General features: G+C 43.9%; 1 protein-coding gene across 1 annotated transcript in view; it reads left to right on the top strand.

Moving 5' to 3' along the window:
• SLC38A12 (solute carrier family 38 member 12) overlaps positions 1–26,512 on the top strand; it is a 598,547-nt gene that overhangs the window by 194,024 nt on the left and 378,011 nt on the right. Inside the window, exon 8 of the mRNA XM_078654475.1 lies at positions 3,886–3,988. Coding sequence (XP_078510601.1) covers positions 3,886–3,988 — 103 coding nt within the window. The remainder of the gene's footprint in view (positions 1–3,885; positions 3,989–26,512) is intronic.

Consider the following 26,512-nt stretch of genomic DNA (forward strand, 5'->3'; position numbering starts at 1 on the left):
CTATCACTCGGCCATTTCAGCCTTTTTACGGCTTCCAGATCAGCCTTCCCTTTTCAAGTCCCCTGTTGTAAATAGATTCTTAAAAGGCATTACTCATCTTTTTCCTCCTGTTCCTTTCAAATGCCTCAGCGGGACTTAAACCTGGTTCTGACATATCTGATGTGTTCTCCCTTTGATCCACTTCACAACTGACCTCTTTGTCTTCTTACTTTCAAGACAGCTTTCCTGGTGGCTATCACTCCAGGCTCTTTCTTCTAAACCTCATTTTCTCTCTGTCCATCTGGACAAAGTTGATCCAAGGACTTTTCCATCTTTTCTGCCAAACGTTGTCACTGCCTTTCACATCGGGCAGACCACCTTCTTTCCACCTCAGCATCCCTCAATGAGGAAGAAAGGCTCCACCGTCTGGACCCAAAACGTGCGCTCTCATTCTACCTCAACCGCACACAAGTTACTGGTGGATGACCAGCTCTTTGTTGGCTACGTGGGCGCCATGCAAAGTCGGGCCGTGCACAAGCAGACCATCTCTCAGTGGGTTGTTCTGTGTGTTAAGGCTTGTTATACTTTGGCTAAAAAGGAGCCTCCAGTGGGGCTACGTGCCCATTCTACCAGGGCGACAGCAGCCACTACTGCTTTGGGACAGGGAGTTCCCTTGCATGACATCTGTCAGGCAGCTACGTGGGCCTCACTGCACACGTTTACCAAGCATTACTGCCTGGACAGCCAAGTCCTGTGAGGCCGCTTCTTTGGCCGTTCTATTCTCCAGGACTTCTGGTGTGATCTTGTTTCGCAGACTCACCACCGGGGTTGGTATTGCTGGGGTATCTATTCTAAGGTAAGGAATCTATCACTAAGTGTTTTTTTCAGATGCACAAGTTACTTACCTTCGGTAACGATATATCTGTAAGAAATATTAGTAGTGATAGATTCCTTACCGTCCCACCCATCCACCCTGTTCTGCGAACAGATTTCTAGGATTAAGGTTATCCCTATCAGGGCCATAGTTTCATAGAACCAGTGGTCATTTCCTTGCATGGCTCTGCGTTCCTGGCGCGTAATGTCGTGTACAGAACTGACGTCAGCGCGCGTGGGTGCGTCTAAGTAGCTCCAGCGACGTCATCTCGGCGACAATGATGCCAACGACGCACGCTGAGCGGCACGACGACGCCTACCGACGCGCAGTGGTACCACTGACGAAAACTATCTAGATCCAGTCTGACGCTTGGGGGTAATTCTAAGGTAAGGAATCTATCACTACTAATGTTTCTTACAGATATATTGTTACCGAAGGTAAGTAACTTGTGCTTATAAGTATGTCTGTGCATTGTTACTAGCAAGTATGATTATAGATCTTGGACTATCTTAAGTAGTCAAATTTGTGCTATTGGTCTGCACATTGCCTGTCTCAAGTTCCCTTATCTGATTAGGGAGGAGGGGTATTTGGGTTAATCTGGATCGATACTGATGTCATATGCTCTGACTTTAGTGGATGAAGCTGTCATCTAGGTTGTACAAATCATATATGTTTGAGCTTGGTAAAGCAAAGCAATTTCGTAGATTACACCGCACCTAATCATGGACAAGAATCACAAAGGGAACTTACCCCTCATGTCACACACACATCTTAGAGACTCAGGCGCTAAAAACCTCAGAGATTTTAAAAGCTCCTGCTTTAGAGCTGTCCATTGATTTCAGAGATTGTAAAGACTTAAACTTCAGACTGCAAAGTTAATGAACGTTATTCAGATTTAACATTCTTTGGACCAGTGAGAGAACTTGTAAGGTAAGATCTCAGAACATTTCACCATTCAGTAATAAAGAGCTCATGGACTTGGGTAGCAAAGCTACATCGTAGTGAGAACACAGTCTGGTAGCAGCCTCTCAGGTTATGAACATCAGATGAGCTCAAAGCTGTTCCTCAGGTTTAAACCGCTAGTCCCGGCTCAGTGTTCAAACAGCAGTGCTACCACACGTTACACACATGTATGTGAGGTGTTGGCCAGTAAAAGGTGCTCACTCTGCAAAGATCTTATAGGCTAAGTTGTTATACTGACAAACTATCGATGAAGATCCCACAGGCTCACACTTCAGACATCTAAGCTATTATGGTTAAACCCCCCTTTCATACTGGCACAGGCACCTTACAGCAGAGTCAACCCTCAGGTTACAGAGCTCTTATAGGTTGATGCAGCCACCAGAAAACCTGCCCAGATGATTCCAGAGATTTTATAGGCCTAAACATCAGAGCTATCCTTTACAAGGGTTATAATGTAGAATCAGGCATCTGATAGCAGAGCTGATCCTTAGGTTACACTGGATTTAAAGGAGCAATCATGTGACAAGATAGCCATTCTTCATGTTCCAGAGATCCTTACAGCTCAGACATCTGGAAGTAAATGTACCACCCAGTTTACACATCTTCAACAGCTTCAGACCTCTGACAGTAGAGCCAGCTCTAAAAATTACAGAGCTCTTCTTCACTCAAGTTTCTTATAGCAATGATGTAGATCAGTTTATACACATCTTGCAGGCTGTTAGTCGGAAAGCAAACCTATTCCTCAATGTACCAAAGTCTTGATGTCTAAGGACTCAGACAGGAGAAATATCCATTTGATGCCTAATCTAATGGGTCTCAATCCGCAAATGTATACCTTTTAGTTACACCTTCCTTACAGCTCCGGGCCTCTGGCAACACAACTATACTTCAACTACTCGGAGAAAACATGTCGTCTTCTGGAAGAAATATATCCTGTATCAAGACTGGGTTGTAAAGCACTATTCTAAATGTCATATTTTTACAAACAAAGAAACGGTTCACTGTAATGATATGCTTTGAAAATCATTTATAGGAGTATGATAGATTGGATCGAGGACATTCCGCACTGTAAGCACATTTTAAGCTGCATTTGTTTTAATGAAAATGACACAGAGGGTGTTGCAGAGAAAGTCACAAATTTACTCCCGGTGACAATATGCATAAGTGTGGAGGAGTCATGGCCAACTTTTCTGAAAATCTCAAAAAATCCATTAACAAGAAGCTTTTGTAACATGTAAGTAGAGGTACTTTTACACATTTGCAAGTGCTGACAAGTGCAAACTACTTTTCCTTATGGAAAAGCTTTTCCCCTAATCTCACCCATCTGCAAATTTTGGGAATGCTTTTCCCACTTTCGTACAATGGATAGAGAGCAACTCTGGCCTATGACTTCAGTAAATCTATTTAGACATGCAGACTGGAAATGTGCTTGCAATGGTTAGTGAATAGTTACTGAATATCCACAAACCACCTCTGTGTGAACATGTGAAGCACAAACAGACGCTACTGCATAAGCTCCTGTCACACACAAATCAGTCACAGTTCAGATATCAACAAGTACTTGGTCACCCTAAGCTGGACCTTCTGAAAGGCCTGGGCCAGTGACCCATTTGCTGATGCCTTAAAACGTTGATGTGGCTAAATGCAATTATCTGTGGGTGGTGAAGAGAAATTGCTTGAGGTCTCAAATCCCTTGTTTTGTTGTGGGGTGACAACGGATTGAGAGTTCACGGCACCGAAATATGGTCGTAACTCCCAACACCCAGATGATGTTTACCTAACCTCATTAGCATACTATTCTTCCCCTTGATTCCCCACCTCCTTATAATTGGATCTTCTTGAACTTCACGATCGGCATTTAAAGACCAGTTTGTTCTATTAGACGTGTTTCAGGTGTAATCCACTATCCATTCTAGTGATCTCATAAGTGATGTACAGGGAGAATCCTGAAATAATATGGTGCATGAAAGGGTATGGAGGGCAGAGGGCAGATGAGTAGTCAGGAGGGCAAGTGAGAGAGAATACAGTCACATTTACTGGTGTGATAATGGTACAATTACTTTTTGCAGTACCTCAGGGAATCAGTCTTGCACTGTTACTGATGGCACCAAGAATGACACTGAACAGTGCTGGGGGCCTATCCGCAGGATCGATGCCTACAGAATCTACCTGGTAAGTAACAGAGTGGCATTTATTCATATTATGAGTCCTTTCAGACAACACTGCATTGTCCCTCAGCGTGTTCCTGTATGGTATACCTAGTCTTTGATGTCCATGGTTTAGTGCCAGCCACAGATGTGCTCTCTGTGTATGCTCTTTGGCTTGACCCCTCAATCTTCCTATGCACAAACCACACCTTCTTCCCCATCCACTCAGCTCTGTGAGCCCTTTGTTTTTCCAGACAACCATATATGATTCAAGTGCTGAATGCTGATGTTGGAGTTATGCACTGAAGAGTATTATCAGTAGGCCTCGACATGTGGATTCCAATATTCAGATTTGGATATTAAACTATTGCATTGTTTAAAGGCCTAGTTATGTAATGTGCTTTAGAGTATTTGAATTCCTGTAAATGTTAACATCAGCAAGTCTATAGCAGTTCTATAAGGCTATCCTCAACTGTATCCCAATAGCGATGTAGTAATTGATGGGAAATTACAGTACCATCGGGACAGGGACCATAATAATGTGATCATGTAGAATATTAGAATATAACTATCCTGATACAGAAATATTACCAATTAAAATTGCAATTTTTCAGACACTTTGCCCTCCAGAGTGCTCTCAAGTGTCATGTGGTTAAAGAATGGATATCTCATACAAAAACAAATCACACCTGAATTCTGCTTATCTTAAAGACAATCTTTTCAGTATGACCTATGATTCTTCCAGCATTAAAAGTGTATTTCAGTAATGCTACTCTTTGAATGGGAATGTCTCCTGCCTCGCATATCGGCGTGTTCCCCTGCCAGGCCTCAAAAAATCATAAAAATGTTACTAGGCATGCAGGTCTAGTGACTTAAATAATCTACTCAACATATTTGTGATGCCCTTGACCAATAAACTGGTTTCAAATGATGTGATCCTGGGCAAATAAATTATTTCAATGAGCCACCATTTTCTTCATTATCACATATGAGAGCACCTTCTAACATGCAAGTTCAACATGTCTACTGTACGAAAGACTGTTTTGTTTGATTTAATAGACTAAACATTCTTTCCGTATATAATACATACATATAATACATATCTAGCCACACATAGGATACACATGATCCCTAACTTGTCTCTTAGTTCATTAACACCATGTTCTTCAGGGCGGGGGGCAGGAATGTTTCTCAAATCATGGTGAAAATGTATCACTTTTAATAAATACATGACTAAAGCATGAAGTAGTAGGATACTGTCATTTGTAATCAGCAGTTATTACATTGAAATGGCCACAAATGTTCCCACTGACATGCCGGTTTACTGATAAAACTATATAGTGTACATACAATAATGTTTGGAAACAGAGTTTTTGCAAATGTGTATCATTTGTACATCACAGGGTGTTTCCTGGTTTGTTTTGCTCCTATTTAACTCTGTTTGCATCACACTTCTTAATTACAAGAACAATTTGCTTTTGTAAATACAGATATATTTTTGAAATATTTATAATATTAATTTACAGGCTATTTATTTAAATGTTATATGTTAGAGAAAAATAACTGACATCTTCAGACAGCTCACTTGACAATAGCCTCTAACTCTACTAAGAGAGAGAAAAAATTAAGCTTAATTTTCCAAGCTGCAATTAGTTAAAAGCCAAACTGACATTTGACCTCTTTCCCTGAACCTACAGTAAATGTGTCAAGATAAAAACAAGATTTAACAGCATCTTTATTGCTCATTTTTTCTGAATGAACAAAACACCTGTTCTTTTCCAGCCTACGTTTACTCTCCAGATGGGACTAGTAGGTGCTAGAAATAGCTTGAGTAGATTTTTCGAGGCCTGCCTTGCCTGAGCCTTTTTGCATGTGAAACTGATATCCTGACTTTTTATTTTGTCTAGATGTCGCACTACACTAGGATAGGTGCAGAGGTCTAGGCCTATTACTGCCAAAGCAAGATCAAGGACCTGTCCTATGACGTAAATGGACACACCAAGCAGAACCTCTTAGGGAACAGTGGAATACAGCATTCATCACGTAAACCAGTGGTGGCAGAATACCATGTTTAATGATATTTAGTATATTTAGACCTTTTTTATATGTTTCAGTAGGAAAGAGGGCCCCTCTTGTAAATGTCAACTCTTATGTGAGACCCAGAACTTTGCAGCGACATCCTATGTACACGTTGAGTGTGTGTGTAAGTAAACAGATCCTTTGATACATGTATGGTAGTAGGACTATGTGCGTCTTTGTGAGTCTGTGTACTGGAGCCAGTGGGATCCATTTGGACGCCCCTAGTTTAGCATGGCACAAGATGAAGTGTGGTGACAATATCACCCCCAGATAGAGGAAGAGTATTACCTGAATTCCTGTGGGTGGTGGATGGAGATCAATACACTAACTTGAGGGGGGTGAAGGGATGTCCGCCTTCAAAAACTCCATAAATACTTCACTATAATGAGCAAATGATAAGTTCATCTTGAGCAGTACCATTTGGTATATAGAAGGTTGGGTCTGTAGTTTTTATTGTTTAAGTTGATAGTTTCTAGTCTGGCCCTGCCCTTTTGTCTGTTCCGGATTACTGCTTCAGAAGGGCAGGTAACAGTCAGGGACCGACAATTCACTTCAATGTGTCTGTTGTGGGTACTCCTGTTTGGATACAGCCCTGTTCTACCTGCTGTTAGAAGCATCACTTTAAACACAAGATGTCTAGAGAGTAGCATGAGGAGAACACATGCCCCCCTCCTCCTTTCCATGGTCATTATCCCGGGCCGCATCTGCACAGGAGAGAGTTGCGTTGCTGGGTCTTTCTAAACCTGACACTCTTGGCCTCCAAATAGACCAAAATCGTATCATCAGCAGCAGTACAAACAGAGAGGAAGTGAGCCCGTTATTAACCTTACTGACACTACTTGCATTTTGGAGCTACTTTGGAGGCATCCTGAGAACAGCGGCACGCTGTCCATTTCACCGGCGGCTAGGGGACTTCAACATCCATCGTCCCTTGCGCTGCTGGAGCGTCATCGCGTGTAATCTGCGCCAGGTGGTGCATAAAGGCGGCTGCGGCCGGGCTACTGTTAAGTGGACTGTGGAGCCCCTGTATGAGTAAGACTTTACTTTTCCTTTGGGGTGTCATAAACTGTTATAAGCATGAGCAAAAGGAAGTTGAGACATGTAGTTGAACCTGCGCCAGAATGACAAATACAAACTTAAAACCTGTGGAACAAACGTCCTTACTGAATTATTTGACTAGTGCAATGGGAGCCATTGAAGATCAAATTAACACAGTGGGGAGGAGGAGCTACGCCGGCAAACATGATGGCCGCTTAAACTTTCAGCTCCGCCGACCTTCTTGCTTTGTGCTTATATCCTGTGATTTATCCTGCTTCCGAGCCGTGTCCTGCTGCGGGAGAAATGAAGCTGCCCTCGTTGGCGTGTTTCCGGGAGTGCTACTGGCTGGGAAAGCGACGAAGCGTCCTCGCCTAGTCTCCGGCCCTTTTGTGTCCATGAGACCGGGACATTGAGTGCGGGGGACGGCCGGCCCCTAATGGAATAACAACGGCCATCGGCGTTGGGGAGGAGTCGGCCGGACGGAGTGAACCTTCTGTGCTGCCTGTTCCTTGCTGCAGCCATCCAGCCCACCCGGCGGTGTCGTGTAACTGTGGGACATCGCGGATCTGGGGGACTACGTTGTATTTGGTTCACCGTCCCTGAGCTGCCCGGACAGTTCCTTTGTGTTCCCGAGGCTCTTTCTGGCGACGACTTGAGCTTCGCATAATTGGCGCCTGCTACTGAGCGCTCTGGGTCACGGTTGCGGGACCGGCGACTGTTGCATCCGCGTCTGCGCCACCAATCGTGACACTATGGAGCCCGATGGTCCCGAGGTCCCGGTCCGATTTTACTCCGGTGAGTGGCGGTGTGGAGACCGGATGGATGCATGTGAGCGTGGAGTTCGGGCTTGTGAGTCCCGCTCTGCCGAGGAGCCTCACGTTGGGAAGAGTGCTGGAGCCTCTGTATCTGGGGCAACGCTGGGTATCAGCGATGTTCTTGTTGCTCTAGGTGATTTGCGCATTGCCCTGAATTGTCGTGCCAAGGATCTGGAGAGTAGGCTGGACGCCATTGCTCCCACTGTGTACTGCGCTGGCTGTGATTTTCCTCGCTTGCGGGGCACTGTGCCACACCCTGCACCCGAATGCGGTGAGATGCTTTCCCCGGTGGCTATGGGGACTTTGGAGGACCGGGATCTCGTGCCGGCCGCAGGACTGATTGCTACCGATGAGGGATGGTCCGGTGATGGTGGCCCAGCGTTGTGTGTGGAGACTCGATCCCGAACGCCGCGTCCGACTATTCAGCTGTGGACTTCTGGGGGGACTCCCCCTCTTCTCCTGGAACTTATGCTGACGGGCTGGTTAAAGGACTTTGGTGGCTTATTGTGGCGCTTGGGTCCTTCCCGAAGGGTCTCTGATCGCACATTGTTGCTTTTGGCTGGCATTGGTGGGCGGCCAGACGGATTCCCATGGCCACCCCATTCACCCACTATATCCAATATGGCGGCTGGCCGGCTGGACTCCGCTGCCATAATCGATCGCAGGGGACAGGGCTGAGGATGTTCTTTCGAGTACTGGTGTGTAGACGGCTGGTGACCACGCGGGACAGGCTGTACAATGACTGAATCGAATGTTGGCTCTGTATTGATTTGAGGGTCTCGGCTCGGAGGGTGGGCGATTGGAAGCTCATATTCTAATTTTCTCTCCTCCTCCGCTTTTCTTATTTTCTTTTCTTCTTATATTTCTCCTCTCTTTTCTATTTCTTCTCTCTTCTATATTTCGGGTTTGGATGCTGGGCGACAGGCACGCTGCTAGGGGGGGTAGGCCGTAGCCATCTACAGTTGTGCGGGGTGGGGGGTTGGGGGAGGGGTTTTCTTTTTTTTTTTTTTCCTAATTTGTTTCTATGGCCTTTTTTCTTCGCTTTTTTGGTTTTCCTTTCACTTTCTCCTTTTTCTGGGTTTGGGATCAGTCGGTTGGGTTATTCCCTGAGTTTTCACTGATTTGTCGTAATCTGTGTCCTAGCTGTTGCTGCATTATTGGTGTAAATGGGCGGGCGCCTACTTGATGCTTGTAGTAATTGTATGCATGTATATCCTACATCTCTGATGCATTGCCCAGGTCTTATTTGTGATCGTCTTCGTTATGCAGGACTTATTGTTTGGCTCGCCCATTATATGACTATTTATTACGGTTAGGCACCTGATTCCCACATTCTTTACGTTATATTGGAGCTTTTTACGTTCTTGCTGTCATCCTGATTTAAAAGTAAAATTAAACCTCACCTATCCGGCAATGTGCTCGATGTATGCCGTGATTCTATGTCTTTAATGTGCTGCCGTGCCCCTGGGATGTTCGGCTAAATAGCGGTGTACACTTTTGCGTAAATAAAGGTTTTCAAAAAAAAATTAAAAATTAACACAGTGGAGGAGACCATTACGAAAAGGAGGCGGGGGCCCAAACGGAAGGCTCAACTCATTCGAACATATTAAATCTCTCTATTACCCCCATTAATGAGAAGCACACTGTCCAGAGTAGTGAGAACGGGTGTATACAGGAAATGTCCGACCACCTTGAGGTGAGCGAGTTAGAGGAGGATCCCCGACCACCATCTAAACCCATTAAAAACCAACTAAGAAAAAGAAAATCACTGGAAAACAACCAGCAGCTAAAACACCAGCACGCAGAAAAATGGGCAGTACAGGAAAATCCACTCTGAACTTGCCAGTCGAGGAACAAACCCTGGCACTATAAAAAATATCTCAAAAAATTGATGATGTGTATACCTATATGGTCTGAGCCCTGGGGAACCTAACAGACAGAGTGGCAAATTTAGAGGTTATTTAAAAGGAAATAATAAAAACACAATAAGAGGTGTAAACACGCAAGATGATGGCCTCCTATTAGAGACTGACCCAGGGAATCGCCAAAGTGGTGCTATTGATATCAGACCCATTGTAATTTTGGATTCAGATAACCTATAGGTCGTATCTAGACCCATACCCCAAAAACCTATTCACTCTGGAATGGGACAGAAAGCAAATAATGTACCAACTAAGTGTGGAGCTGGTAATATTAATACTTATACCAACCATGGGCCACTGGCGACCAAGACTGTGTTTTCATCAGGGTCTATAGCGGGTGATCGCCTCAATTTACCAACAACAGCAACCCCTTATATAGTAATTTTAGCTAATGTCCCTGTAATACACACACAGAAAGAAGAACTATGGGAGGAGCTTCAAATAAATCTCTGCATTGGTTGAGAACACGCACTGATCTTAGTGATGTACTACATGACACGTTCAAGATGGCCAGATGGGTTAAGTGGGTGGGAAAGGAAGGAAAAATCCTCCCGGGAGATTGTATAGTTTTGACTTTAAGCGATCCCAGGCTAGTGCGCCTAATCCTTAATAGGTTAGGGAATTTATCCTTTAACTATACTGAAATTAATGTATTACCACTAGGGGCTTTTTATCACCCACAATCGAAACACCCCCCAAAAATTCAAACTTGGTACCCTGGTCATGACATAATAAAACCATGGGCTATCCCACTTCATAATCGAATTGACTAGTTGGGGTGAATGGAAGACCCATATTGACCAAATGCACAGTATGGGTGAAGGGATGTGAAAGTGGAGAGGAATGGTTACTTAGACAACACAATACCCTTAGAATACAGAGAAGTGGTTACATCTCTGCAAATGATGAGATTTTCGATTGCATGGTGTATCAAGAGGATAGAACAGAGAATGAGGAAAGCTATGGACAGGTATCCAAAACTAATGACAACGGTAATAATAGACTAGTTAAAACATTAACCTTGAGTTCGACGGCGGATAAGCTAGGAACAATTATACCTACTACTGCTTCAGGGGAAGGGCTGTTAAAGGATAAAACTCGTAAAGTGTGCAAAATACTTTCTTGGAACGTTGCAGGACTTTTATCCAAGGTGATAGACTCTCTTTGGTTAACCTTTATAGAAGACTGCTCCTTAGTTTGTCTTCAAGAAACCTGGTTAACTGAAGAAATACATATCAATGTCTTTAGAACATTCAGCATCCCAGCCAGTTTTAGTAAGTAGGGGCGAAATAAAGGGGGTTTATGCACCTATGTGTCTTATACGTCGGGGGGTGACAAAAGTGAAGATTGTTAGCGAGACTGACTTTTAGCAGATATTTTCAGTGAGCCTGGAGGGAGAAAAGGGTACAGTCCTAATTAACTTCTAAATTAAGATCCCCAAACCTAATATTGTAAAGGTCTTAGGGATTTATGTCAAATGTTGAACCATATGGAAGAAGTAATGTCTGGGGATATGTGCATTATATGAGTAGGTGAGTTCAACTGTTTTTTATGTCAACATAGTAAACATGGTATTTGTGGTCTCGTAATGACTGTGAAGACACTCTGACCCATTTTTCTGACACAACTGTGGGGGATTCACTAACTTAAATAGTCTTTTGTTTTGTTCTGGGGTACGCGAATGAATTGTGTACACCCCCTGTACCCTTTGAGCCAACATTTAATGAGAGGGGATGTAATTCAATAATTGACTTTGCTTTGATGTCTAACAGGTATTCTTGTAATGTTTGTATTTGTAAAACTTGTGAAACACTAATGAGTGACCATTTTCCGATTACCCTGGAACTTTTTGTCGAAGGGACTGCTAGAACTTCTAACAAGAATGAGATGAATTATAATTTCAACATTAATCTTGCTAGCACAAATGGATACTCCATAAACTGCACTAAAGTGGACCCAGTGGTCTTTCTTAATACACTGGTTAATAAGACACAAGAGAACTTTGAAATCTGTCTCGCTCAGATGAAGGATAGCTTACAAATTTTTGAAGCCTTCCTTAAAATAACTGGGGAAGCGCCAAAATTACTAACCAGGGAAAGGAGACAAGGGACACATAAGGCATGGGGCTGGTTCGATAGGGCATGTAGCAAGGCGCACACTCACTTGAAAAATATCCTTCAAAATGAAAACAGAAGTAAGGAAGAACTTACAGGCGAGATCCTGATATCGATTAGCAATAAAAAAAAACGCAAGTTGCAATTGAAACAGGAAGCCAGACAGGCCCTCCATAAGGCAAGCGTAAGCAAGGATAATATTGGCTTCTGGAGAGCAGTAAATGCCCCCTTTTTTTGTAAATAGGGAGATTGATGTCATAGACGTAGAGATTACTGAGGAAAAGTGGGTTGAATTCTTCACGGGTCTTTACAATGACGAAACTTTGGATCAAAGCGAGCCACCCTCCTCGGTAGGGAGAAGAGCAGTTGATGTACAACCGACAGCACTCCCTCTAGGCATTGGCATTTCATATGAGGAAGTTAGTAGGGCCATAACCGAGAGTGCCTCAGGGTAGGCACCAGGACCAGTGGACGTTTACAATTCGAACATTGATTTATGGGCACCGCTCTTAACCAATGTTTTAACAAGTTGTAATCGCTATAGGTTTACCCCCACATGGTCAGATGCAATTGTTATCCCCATATTTAAAAAAGGGAGATAGAGATGATCCAAGTTGCTACCGCCCAATTTTCCTATTAGACGCTCTAATGAAAGTTGCTGGGAGAGTTATTCTAAATAAATTACAAATTTGGGCAGAAGACACTTGCGTTTTATCAAATTTTCAATACAGGTTTCGAGCAGGTCTGGGCACGATAGAGCAGGGACTAAATCTGGCATAAATTAGAAGTAAACATTCATTAGCCAAGGAGGCTAACCTTTACTTGACGTTTGTTGATTTAAGTTCAACCTTCGATTGCGTAAAGCATGACAAATTATGGAGTATCCTCACAGACATGAATGTTGACCCTCCCTTACTATCCTTTATCAATAAGTTGTATAAGGATGCAAGGGCGAGGATTAGATATGGGCTAAAGGGGGAATGTTCAACCAAGTTGTGTATAAAAAAAGGGGGTGAGACAAGGATGTATACTTGCTCCTTTTTCTTTTTTCCTTATATATTAATAGTATAGGACAATATTTGATTGATCGCCGACAAGATTACCCTGTAATTAATAATACTACAGTCCCTATTTTATTGTATGCGGATGACTCAGTTATCATGGCACGTACACGGATAGGTCTACTAAGGACAATCGCTAATTTTGCTACCTACATGCAAGAAAGGGGTTTGAAAGTAAATATTAGCAAGACTTATACCATGAGCTGTGGCATAAAAAAAGAGTGAAACATGCAACATTTTTAATGAGAAGAAAAAAATAGAAAGTACGGCTAGATTCTCATATTTGGGAATTAATTTTGATAGGACTGGGTGGTAGACCAGTCCCGGAGCTACTAGACATTTATAAATCGAAAGTGTATCTACTGCGACATATGGCGCTGGCATCTGGGGTCTAGCAGATGTCGAACATCTACAACGTTGCGAAAATGCTTTTATTCGCTATCTTCTGGGGGTCCCCAGATCAACTGCGACTTTTAGCTGCCATGGGGAACTTGGCTCGACATATGTATCTGATATTATTAAATTAAAACCCCTTTTATTGTGGCATAAGGTGTGAGTAACCATGGAAACAGGCCTGAATAGAGATGTGATCAGGGATTGCCTTACACTGAATAGGGCTGCAAAAATTCCTTGGATTAGTTATGTAACAAAATTGTTTTAGGATATGGGTCATCCAGAATATTTTGATTCCCCTATAAGTTTGGAAACAACATTGAGAAAAATGTTAAAATTACATTGTTTACAGCACCTAGAAAGTGTTGGCTCATTGAAAAATGAAAAAGAACAGTCATGGAAAACCATTTGCTGACGACATGTTTAGGTATACAACCTTATTTAATAGAGGTACAGAGTAGTTTTAGTCGCGTGCTCCTATCCTGTTTTTGCTGTGGTTCTTTTTATAGAATGGTAACCTTCCCTGAAACAAATGATTGGTCTCAAAATTTGACGTTATGTCCTTGTGACGACATCTCAATGCAATCTACATTACATTGTATTCTTTTTTGTAAATACTATGTCTTACCAAGGAAAAGGTTTTTAATTCCAATTTATTATCGGATACAGGAACACAATGTAAAGCTTGCGTAGAGGAATCATAAGTTTGATGTATTTTTCTTTTTTTGTTAACGGATTGTTTTAATGAACTGGCAATTTTATTATATCATGTGACTTATACTTGTGCTTGTTATCCTGTACTGTGCTTTTATGGTTTTTACTGTACAAAAATCGAATAAAGCTGTTTTTGATTTGATTTGTTTGACAGCTACTGATTTGTTTAAAACTTGCTGTTTCTCTCAGCTGGTGACTATTGATATCTCATTGGCTTCGTAGAAGATCTATAACTTTACTTCCCAAAATTTAGATCTTTCATAGAATTCCATGTTTGGATGATCGGGTTATCCTAGCAGTGTCTCAAACGCTCTATAAATATCAAACCGGTGATAGACTATATGTAGTCTGTTCATGTCATTATGTGAGCCGACCTCTGGCCGATGAGGTGAAAGGACTCAGACCTTCACCTCTCCACAAAGACTGAGATGCACAGATTTTACTGCATCTAGCTGACAGCAAGGAAATCTTCATAGCTCAGCCATGCTCCTTGGGATCCCTCTCACTACCATTTACTAGAGGCAAGTAATAATTTTCTGCCCGTTTTAGCATTTGGCTGATTATGCCCTCAGAACTTTTTCAGATGTCTGGCATTCCTTTTAAATCTGGATCCTTGGACAAGGAAGGTGAACAGCCCCATGACTGTAGATGTTTCACTACCTTTTCCTCAGTCCTGTATGTCAAAAATGCTTCCTCAGCCATTGACCAACCTGTCAACTAAGCCCTCATCAATGACAGCAGTGAAGGCTTTGTTTACAAAGAAGAAAAGCACGGTAGTCAGCGACTCATTGACAACCAAACTGTGTCTGCTGACAAGCATGCCCTGTTGCAAAACCCTTCTCGTTATCGACTCGATCGCTAAGATATTTTTAAGAGCAAAAGCGACCTCGTCGACCATGACAGCAGCTGTAATACCAAGAAGTACTACACCGATCGCATCCATAGCTCTTCTGTCGATGTTCCCTTCATCTATGATCCCTTTATCAGCTGTGCATTTAATGACACTACCTTCGTCAAAGGTTGTAGTTCGAGTGGTACGACAAAGGCCCTTAGACTTCAGCATATCTTTGATACAGAGAATTTTGCCAGTAACCGTCACAACAATGCCCCCACAAATACGAGACGTGTTTCCATCTGGTCCAGATACCGACGTCTGCTTTCTGGACAGTGACCAGGGAGAATCAATCATAGATTTGGGGTCCTTTCATATTGATGACAGTGATGATCAAGCAACGGATCCTCATGTCCTAGACATTGACTTTATGCCTGGTGACTCAGAGGAGGATCACCATTTAGAAGAATATCACCATGCATATCCACTGTCTCACATGCTTCAGAAGCCAGTGAGTGGCCTTGAGCCTCCAAAGCACATATTACCACCAGCCAGCAACTAGACAAAACCACATGTAGCTCAACTTTCACCACCACAGGTGGGTCAACAGCCAGTTTCTTCACAATCTAGTGTTCAGAGCAATCGAAATCAACAGCCTCTTTCAGCATCTGTGATCTCTCTTGAAAGGGTTCCATAGCAAGTACAAATGGATTTCCACCAGGTACACCACACCACAATGGCTCTGAGATGTCTCCGTTCAAGACCAAAGTGGTAAAGGTGATGGCACTGACAATGGTGAGGATCAGGATAGCATCCAAGTAAAATAGCACCTGAATTCGATGAGTTACATTTGAGGAGATGAACAAAGTGCAGCTGCTCAACCAAGAAACTCACAACTGATAATCATCTTTTTCACACTCTCATCAAAGGGACATTGGAGAAATTGAATCACTCTACCGATACTGTGAAAAAAGAAATCTTTCCTCTTAGACTTAAAGGACAAGTCAAGGACGTTCATTTGGCCCATGCCCTTACTCTACCATTTATAGGAGGTAAGATTGTCCTCCATGAAGAACCCAGCTAATGACACGTCATCTATTCCCAGGGTAGAGAAGAAGTTCAAGCCAATTGATTCAGCCTCAGCCTGCCTCCTAAACCAACTAAAGACTGAGTCAGACATCTTGGTTGTTGCTCAAAGAAATCCTGAAACCCATATTCACCCTGCTTGGTACATCCAGATGGGGAGTGCTGCTGACTTGACACAATGGCCAAGACAGTTGAAGCTTTTGCTTGAATGGCAGCCAGATCTCAAATGCCAGTGCTATTCTGTCATGCTATGAGAGACAATTCAGGCGCAATCTGTCTAAATTCTTGGTTACGTTAATTGCAGATTGCCATAAGACTAAAATCATGCTCTTTGAATGTGAACTCGTTTCTTCTACATTAATAGTCACTTCTCAGGCCTCGAACAATGGCTTTTGACAAATGGTTAGGTGGACGTATTGGGACCGTGTGGCTGGTGAAAAAGTATGTCTTTCCACCCAGAGGTGCTGGATATGCATGTTGATGTCCAGCACCTTTTTGGAAAGCACATGGAAGACCATCTTTAAGCAATAAAGGCAGACACAGTCTATTCTCTTGGCTCTTTACAATACATACAAGCTTCCAACCAAGAAGACCATCTCATCATCAGTTATTTATCTCCTGGCAGTTTTCATCCCTGTCGCCAGTTAGAATATTTCCACAGAACTAAGTCGTCCTCCTCAACCAAATAAAAAATGACCATGTTCAACAGGACTAACTTCTCATGCCTCCCATCCTGCTAAACATCAAAGCTGGTGGGAGAGAATACTCAGGCATATTTCCCAGTGTGGCGTGTTATAATAGGCTGCGGGACTGTACTTGGTACAGCCAATTCATGGAATTAATTTCCAACCCTCCTATAACACTACCAAAGGAATGCAGCCTAATTTTGGAAGCGTTGCAGGCAAAGATAAGACATGTTCTTCGAAAATGTATATTGAAGGAATCCTTCAGAATGGCTTCTCTTCTCGACATACTACAATCAATCAATCAAAGAATAGTTGCTAGCATCCCTTGACCTGGATGATGCCTGTTTTTATATTCCAGTTAACCCCGAGCACAGAAAGTTCCTTTGATTTCTGGTCAGAAGCGTTCACATTAAAGTAAAGATTCTCCCCTATGATCTACTTTCTGTACACTAAAGTTTTCACAAAATTTATCGCCCCAGTAACCGCACACCTGTAAGGGTGCTTCCCTACCTTGATGACTGCCTCATAAAAGCCCTTTCAGCAGAGCATACAATTCAAGCAGTAAACTCCACGGCACACCTGTTAGTTGTGCTGGCTCAGACAAGAGTTAATGCTGAAACAATGGCCACATATCATATTCTTATGCTTGCGTATCTGCACGCTCATCCACAAAGATGATCTCGTACAGAAAAGGGTGGAGAAGCTGGTAATCATTGATAAGAAAACTCAGCGTATACACACGCCTCTTGGTTTACAGTTATAAAACTATATTGAGTATGATGTCATCTTGCAACCCTCATCAAATTCAAATTCAAATAAGCTTTATTCGGTTTTTAAATTTAAAACCATAAAAGCAACAGAAAGAAATACATACGTGCAAAAATAACTCAACAGTTCATTACAAGATTAAAAGAAAACTGACTATTTAAAACAAACTAAAATAATTTAACAAATCAACTATTCAAAATAATAACCCAAGATACACAGAGTCCCCTTTTTCACCAGGTATTATGATTCGGTGCTCGGGGGCCAGGGTAAAAATCATACAGATCCCAGATACAGATGGGACCATCTCCAACTGTGGGCTGGGTAGATCGTAAATAAGTGGCAATGTTCCTGTGTTTAAATTTAATTAATATCAAGTCCCCCGGAATATCTTTGGGCAGCAAACCTAGCCACCCCACCCTCCTGACGCTCAGGATCCCGCCATCTAGGGCAGGTGGTAACGGTCTATTGTTTTTGAGCCAGAAGATGGCTTTATTCAGCAGGTCCTGGTGTAATTCACGTTTGCCCGGACTGAGTGCAGGGACCCCAGAGAGAACGGTGACATATGGGGCGGCTTCAGGGGGTAGATCAATTCGATGCCTTCTTTCTTGAGAAATCCTAGGAACTCTGTGAGGGGCATGTCCGGGATTAAAAGTAGCATTGCGGCCACTTGGAATGGGTGTTGTAATGGGGGAGTCAGAAGTTTGAACTTTCCTGGGAGCATTGTACATCGGCTTTTCATGGATGTTAGTGAGAGTAGAGCATATGGATGTAACAGTATTTTCAGTTGGTGGATAGGTCCTTGTTACAATTTTTTCAATCCTGGTCAACCTGTCCCCCAAATCATTGATTTTTGCAACCAGCGGTGATAAAGCAGAGTTTAGCAATCGCTCGATTTGAGCTAGTAGGGTCGATTGGAGGGGGGATGCAGAATCATTTGTTCGAGTCCCAGCCTTATCCGACGCTAATAAGGTTGGGTTGGGGGGGGATAATAAGGGGCTACATTACATATGATCGGTGTTTGATAGAATCTGATTGGTATTGTCTATTTCCTCGTCATGATTACTTTTACCGGTTAAGCCACGGGGCAGTATATTAACTTGAGAGAGGATTGTTTCGGGGGATGAAGGTACATCCAGGGGCGTACAGATTATTTGATCAGTGTCTCTGCCCGCTATGGGGGGGGTTGGTGCATCCGGGACATAATTTGTGCCACACAGGGCATTCAGCTCTTCCCAGATGGACATAGTAGTTGGGAAGCAGAACCCCGGAAACAACAGTAACAAGTTCAAACAGTTCAAAACGGTAAAGATTAAAAGGATTAAACGTCTCTGTACCTCCTCTTTTGATGAAGCCAAGTGGGGTAGCCCGGCCCGTCCTCCTCGGGTCCTCCTCGGGCCACAGAGGGCCCGCCCTTTGCCCGGGCTTCGCCCGGCGTCCCGCGAAGCGGAGCAGAGCGCAGCTTTGAAGCGCCTCCTGGCGCACTGGTGACGTGTCAATGCAGCGCCGCCGCTGAGGCTGCCGGGAGGTGTAGTCCCGGGGCGGCGGCGCTGTGGTCAGCAAGAAATGACTCCTGGCGGTGGCGGCTGCAGTGGGGGCCTCCTCGCCTCCCCCCTTCCTCAGGTAAGTGTCTCCCCTTACCCTCATATTCCTCAGTGCTGCCTCCAAATGTGCCCTCTCCAAGAACAACTGGGTCTTTAATGGCATGAGGGTGACCTTTTTGATGCGCAAAGCCAAACAAGCCTCACATGTTGATGAAACCAGCCAACTTTTTTGCAGGCCAAGACCAACACTTAGAAGATCCTCATTTCCACCTGACAATGGATGAGCCTCTCTGCCAAAGGTACAGAACTGTACTTAAAGATAAGTAACTTTTTCGTGTGCATTCCTACAGAGCCCAGGTTTGTATTTGGATGGCTAAATATCGTTTGCTGTCCACCTACACTTTCCTGATAAATGCCAAAAACACCTTGTCTGATGGTATAATGACAGATGCATGTTGACCTTCCCTGATGACACACTTCAGCAGGTTTAATCTACTCCTGCAGTGTCTCTTGTTTTAATCCTGACTCAGAGGTGCACAATTAAAGGTGTATGCGTACCTTGTAGCCAGTTTTAAACCACTACATCACTTGTTGCACTCTCTGCTTACCTCCCCACCCTTCACCTCATTGTAGGTTATCTACCATATCTCTGAAAACATCAGTGGAGCTCCTCCTTCTTAGTGAAGGAGTTGTAGTCCACAACATCACTAGATATCACAGTGCGAGGAGGTTCCCAATGATGAAGCATGCCACTTATGGTGAGTGAGGGTAATCGTCCTTAAATACCCCATTCCAGTTAGGTTACTCCCGTTTCTTATATCCGTTTTCATCATCCTGTTAAAGAACCAGGTGTTTGTGTGTTATATTGCTATCTGGTACAGCAAAAAGCATGGAGCTTGAACTCTCCCCCCTGAGCCTGGAGAACCCAACATTTGCTGCTGTAAATGGTCCTCTTGGATACACTCTGCATTAGGTGGGATTTTGTGCCTTATTTCAGGCTCTCCTAGCCCTCTTCTGCTCAGGGACGACCTCCTGTGTAGTACGGCGCAAGGTGCTCCACCAACATTTGCCAACCTTAATGTCTGCCTTCAGAGGTTGTTGGCATCATACTTGCTGTATACTGTCCCTCAACCAAATCTATTTACTCTGGCATCAGGCCTTGTTTTTTCTTGCTGAGCTGAGGAGACAGTTGGTCGGATTACGTCAGTGCTTAATGTTTTGTGGGTCATGCTTTCTTAGTGCCCTGCAAGGCTTTACTGTAGTTAAAGGCTGCCTGTCAGCTTTTCTGTATTGCCTACTGTTATTTAAATTACCGTTTTATGATGAGGATTTTTGAAGGCGGGGCTGATTCATATTTCTCCTGCCTCTCTGCTCCTAATGAAACACTGGGATTTGGATTTAGTTATCCCTTTTTGGATGGGTTTTCCCTTTGAGCCTGAGGTACTTTTCTCTGAGACTCCTTAGTGTGATTACTTTATCCTCACCACCTCTGCTCAGCAGATGAGCACATTTCAGGCTTTTACTGCTTCTCCTTTGATCATCATTTTCTGTCAGGATATGCGTGTGCTTCAGACATGGACCCCCTTCTTGTCTCAGGTGATTTTACCCTTTCAACTACATCAATCAATCACCCTAATGGTTTTTTTCCTCCTCTGTGTCCTACCAAGCAGAAGGAGCGGCTGTGCCACTCAGACTTACAATTTTACATTACTTGGATCTGAGAATTCTGAATAAAATACTAGATTTTGTGGGTCACAATAGGTCCAAGCATACCACAATGGTGTTGGTCACTCCCTCTGGATTGTCCAGGGGTGTTCCTGTTCTGGGCATCTATTGTGCTGTGACACAGGCTTCTGTCCACACTCTCACCAGCACTACTGCCTTTGCTCCCATGTCCACTAGAAAGGTCATTGATCCATATCTGGGCTGAAAGCCTTTTTGGTTTAATTCTTTTTAAGACCACCACCTTGTGGTACTGCAGTGAAGTTGAGGTATCAGCGGGTGAAGTATCCTTTAAAAGAACATGTTGCTTACTTTTAATGAATAGCTTTTTGGTGGATACTCTCATCTACCTGCAGATTTCTCACAGTCGGCTTGCCTTCCCAATCTGAGGAGTGGTCTTTAGGATTTCTTTAACAAGTTTCCAAGTTCTGCTACTGTATAGACTGTCTATCATGACATTGGTCTTATCTCTGCCTCTAGCAACATGGGGGAAAAAGAGCAGGAACTGACAGTTTCCGGATCCAGTCTCATACCTCAGGAGATTCAAAATGTGAGGTGTCTGCAGAGAGTCCACTAACAGCGTATTCACCGATTGTCACGAGAGACCCCGCTATACACTCCCCTGCTGCCACTTGCAGGTCTGCGCCGAGACCACGAGCACTACACTGCACGAGCCCTCCAGATCTGGACAGACCTAACTGAGATAGAATCTCTTTTCACAGATGGTCATCTTCTCCCCTTTGACGTACTAGTAGCTGATACCGGCCTCCCCAGAAGTCAATTACTCCTCCATGGACAGTTGGTGGCAGATTGCTGCCGTGCCTGGCAGCTGACAGCCGTCAGCAACTCACCCAGTCCTCCACGCTATTCTACAAATGGGCCCCGGACACCACCTGTACCAGGGATCTACAAAGCCATCCACGACCTAATGGCAGTATCACTCCCCCCCCCCCACCCCCCCCTCCCATGCATACATGTGAAGAGGAGTTCCAAAGACCACTGCATGATAAAGAACGGAAACAAGCACTAATTACCCAAATAAAGTACCCCATAATCCCCGATTAAAAAAAATATATACAATTCTTCATCTTACATCACGCCTACTTAACACCTTAGTGCCTCCAGCGGTATTATCCTAACTCACCATTCTCAAGCCCGCGATATCACACCCCCAGCGCGACTTTCCTCCACATGTTCTGGAGATCCCCAGTGCTGCAACCCTATTGGATCACAATACTTACTACACTACACGAAGTAACAGAGCTCACGTACGTTGCCATCTGGGACGCCTGTGTGCTGGGCATAATCAGACTCTGCAAACACTGCAAAGTTGAGACACGATTCTCATCCCTAGCCCTTCTATTTGCGAAGCAGGGAATTACCATGCACCTAGAGCATTAGAAGAAGACGCCCTCTGATATGAGGAAGTCTGAGGCTTTTGTAAACGCCGCATCTCCACGCAATGGGCGGTGCTCCTACAAGCCTTTAAACATATCTAAGAACATGCCAGGTCCCCTCCACCATCGCAGCGATCTTCGCCAAGACCACTGAATGCGCCTACCTCCCAAAACGCTACAGAGACTCCCAATGCTAGACTAACACATATGATGTAAATAAGCAGTAGTCACGGGTAACCCCCTCTGAAACTCACTGAAACTTTAACACCTGGCACCTGGACCACACAAATACAAACATGGCAAACCAATGCCTAATCGCATCCACACATATCCCCCTTCAACTCCACCCCTCAGTGTAATCCCACTTTAAACCCAGCCACCCCAGTTTATCTACGGTTTCATCCCCTACACCATTTAATCCTCATATCTACGCTTGTTTGAGATGTCGATAGGAAGGAGTCGCATACAATAAAAACAAGAACATACTCGCAAGACAACTGGGTATTAACAGAGTACCTGTTAGAAAACCAGACCTACCTCATGTCAGCAGATATTGTATAATTGAAGCCAACTTCATGTACATGGTTTTATGTATTTCTTGATCTGCAATGATGTAATGTTATACTAAAAAATTATGAAAACCAAATAAAATAGTTTTAAAAAAAATAGAGATTCCACTACAGAAATCACTTCTGGAGGTGACCAAAGTGTTTGACCAGACCACAATGTCCCAGGGTGTGCAAATGCAAAATTTTGTCCTCAATAACAAGAAAGAAAGGGCTGTGACTTTGTTTTTTTTTTAGTCTGGGCAGAATCTGAAATGTCAATACAATAGCAAAAGAGTCCTCTAATACTGTGGCTCCTTCAAATATTCAGATCCCAAGCCCCACCAGGTGAGGATTGTTGAGTCTTCCAGGGTGACTTTCAATTTATAGTACCTCCCAAAATATAGGTCTTACCAAAAATCATATGACTCCCACTAGAGTACTTCTCTCAGCCGAAGGTGTCTTTCCCCACTCTGACCAACATCCTGCCACCCCAATACTGTCCTTCAAGTCATTGTCAATGTTATGGGCCTTCTGACTTGTCAGACTCAACACCTAGCATGTCTTTAACTTCACTAGGACCGAGACTGTTGATAATGCTGCTGACATTGGGGCCTTCATTGTTGATGATGGCACCTTCCTCAATACTGAGACCAGCATCAAAGAGGTTGACATTTTCAGCATCCTACTTCTGTCAGGAAGGTCAACACTGTAGGCATTATTTGTGGTCAAAGTATGAGAGGATTTTTCACCGAGGCTAATCAAGATAGATGAGCATAGGCATTAGGAATATTTATGGTTTCTTACATGTAGACATTAGGAACACTTATATCTTTAAGACTGATTACACCTATTTAATTTTGTAAGCAGAGTTGCGTAACATTGAGGGCCTTAACAAATTGCTCCAATTTGATGGGGTCTGAGGCGTGGAACACACATGATGCATATGTTATTTTGTTTAGATCTAGCATTCATTTTTTCGCTTTTAGAAGTTATAGTACCTTATCTATACATAGCAATGTATCTTCATCTGCCTTTGGAAACGTCTGCTCTGTCATATTTATGTATGTCTTGTTCTTATCAGTTTTGGTGGACATGCAGTTCTGTGTGTAAGATTGTCCATCTTGCTTTTTCATATGTCTTCCAGCAGTTTTTGACATCAACTTCGGTTTAACAGTGCACTTGGTTTCAGACTGTAATGTTGCCTGCTTGTTATTCACCTTGTCCATTATCACTTGGTGTTTTAGGCCTACAGTATCATAGAGCAAGTCGGGACACTCCAGCAGTCACTGTCACTGAGGGGGAATGCCCCTAAGAGGTTAAGATAGTTTCTGTAGTGGGTTTGATGCGAAGTAGGTCCAGTCCGATGCTGGCATCCACCACAAGTAGAAAGCTGGCTCCTGATCATGGTCTCTGGATTACCAGTGACTCATCTACCCTTGGCGCCTTCGGCTGCAGTAGTGTCATTAAAGCACACAAAGCTTATTGATTGCGCTTGTTAATAGTACACTGAATCCACTTCTCATTATCCCCTAGGCTCTTACCAATCAGTTCACAATGCAGGGGCTTGTGTGGACCCCAGGGCCCCACTCAGCTATAGGGCTATAAGTGCATCTGGCAATATCATGGATGCTATATTTGTGGCTGTTCGCTCCACTGGCAGTGTGATCACATCCAACCACAGCATCCGTTCAGGCCCCAAATGGAATCTTGTGGGACCACTCCTTAAAGTATCTGCAGGGCCTGTTGCCCCCAAACACTAGGGGAAAGTTGCCTACTTCTGTGATTGTCTTGTAACATTATGCAGGCTCGTCACTGCAATAATGGACTAGGATGTCCATGTGACGTGGATCAACACAGGTAACCACCGGTGGTAGGGAAGGGATGCAAGGAGTGCAAGGATGAAGGATGGTCTATTTTTAAGAACCGTCCAGAACTAGCAGGCCCAGCGCAAAGCCCCAGACAGGAGTAGTCTGCGGAGCCCTACACATCCCCCCACCCATGAGAACACTCATTGCGTCACACTGACAGAGCACTGGTGCCTTGCCACAGCGTACCACGCTGCTATTCAGTCACTCGATGTTCCCGCTTTGGACCTGCCGCGCCAATGCAGCAGGCAAGGTTCAGCCACTGCAGTTCTTCTCAGTGACCTCCACATGACCGGGCACCTGCCATTTTAGACCTTCTCTCAGTCGCAACTGATGACCCACACACCCAGCACTTTTCTGCTCATTGCACACCGCCACCGCTGCAAAAATATCTTCTGAGTCAGGCTACGATCATTGCGGCGGCGTATGTACGGCAGCTTCATTTCTGCTGATTTTAATCGATAGGATTATCTGGCAGACAGAGCCATCTTGGCGGCTGGTTTACTGGTGCCCCCACCTCAGGCCTCTTTGCAATTCAAAGACGTAGCGTTCTGTATGTCCCAAAAGGGTAGAGTGGTATCTAGATTCATCCAGACCGAAAATGTTGGCTTCCTCTTTGCACTTGCGCGGGAACTGGAGAAAACTTTATTGACCACATTTGGAAACACTCTCCATGAATCCTGCCTACTTGCCTGCAATCCACTTGAGGCAAGACCAGAAATATTGGGCACAGGATTACATGCCTGCAGGCCATTGCGAAGTTGGACTCGGTGGTTGCTGCAGCTGTTCAACATTCCTTGAATGAGGTCTCGGGTCTGTTATTGACCTGGGGAAGGACAGGACGAAACTGATGGGTTTGGGTGGGGTGTGATCAGGATAAACTGGGACAGAATTCATCACAAAAGGAGCAGTGCTGCTAAGCAGTTACTGTTGATTACAGTGGACTTTCCTGTTACTTGTTCATAAGAGTGTTGTGACATACTAATACATTTTTTTAAGTTGCCTTTGCCTCCTTGAAACCATTGGGTGGGGAAAGATAGTGAAGCTGCTTCAGTTATATGAAGGTTGATATGCCAGATAAAGAAAGGTCTTGTTATAAATGTAATTGGGTTCCTGGGTATTTCTGGATGTGGCAGACACTGGTTTCCATAATGGATACAACTGACAGAACCTCATACTCCACGCATGCCTGAAATTTACTGTTTTCTGACTGGAGGTACAAGCCAGGGTAGTCACCATGCCCTTAAACACTGATGGGCTCAATGGCAAGGTGGTTGACTGGGCAATCCGAACCAGACCGAAAATGTTGGCTTCCTCTTTGCACTTGCGCGGGAACTGGAGAAAACTTTATTGACCGCATTTGGAAACACTCTCCATGAATCCTGCCTACTTGCCTGCAATCCACTTGAGGCAAGACCAGAAATATTGGGCACAGGATTATGGCCCCTACATGCCTGCAGGCCATGCCTGCAGGCCATTGCGAAGTTGGACTCGGTGGTTGCTGCAGCTGTTCAACATTCCTTGAATGAGGTCTCAGGTCTGTTATTGACCTGGGGAAGGACAGGACGAAACTGATGGGTTTGGGTGGGGCATGATCAGGATAAACTGGGACAGAATTCATCACAAAAGGAGCAGTGCTGCTAAGCAGTTACTGTTGATTACAGTGGACTTTCCTGTTACTTGTTCATAAGAGTGTTGTGACATACTAATACATTTTTTTAAGTTGCCTTTGCCTCCTTGAAACCATTGGGTGTTGAAAGATAGTGAAGCTGCTTCAGTTATATGAAGGTTGATATGCCAGATAAAGAAAGGTCTTGTTATAAATGTAATTGGGTTCCTGGGTATTTCTGTATGTGGCAGACACTGGTTTCCATAATGGATACAACTGACAGAACCTCATACTCCACGCATGCCTGAAATTTACTGTTTTCTGACTGGAGGTACAAGCCAGGGTAGTCACCATGCCCT

Source organism: Lissotriton helveticus, chromosome 7 (assembly GCF_964261635.1).
Source record: "Lissotriton helveticus chromosome 7, aLisHel1.1, whole genome shotgun sequence".
NCBI classification, from domain to species: domain Eukaryota; kingdom Metazoa; phylum Chordata; class Amphibia; order Caudata; family Salamandridae; genus Lissotriton; species Lissotriton helveticus.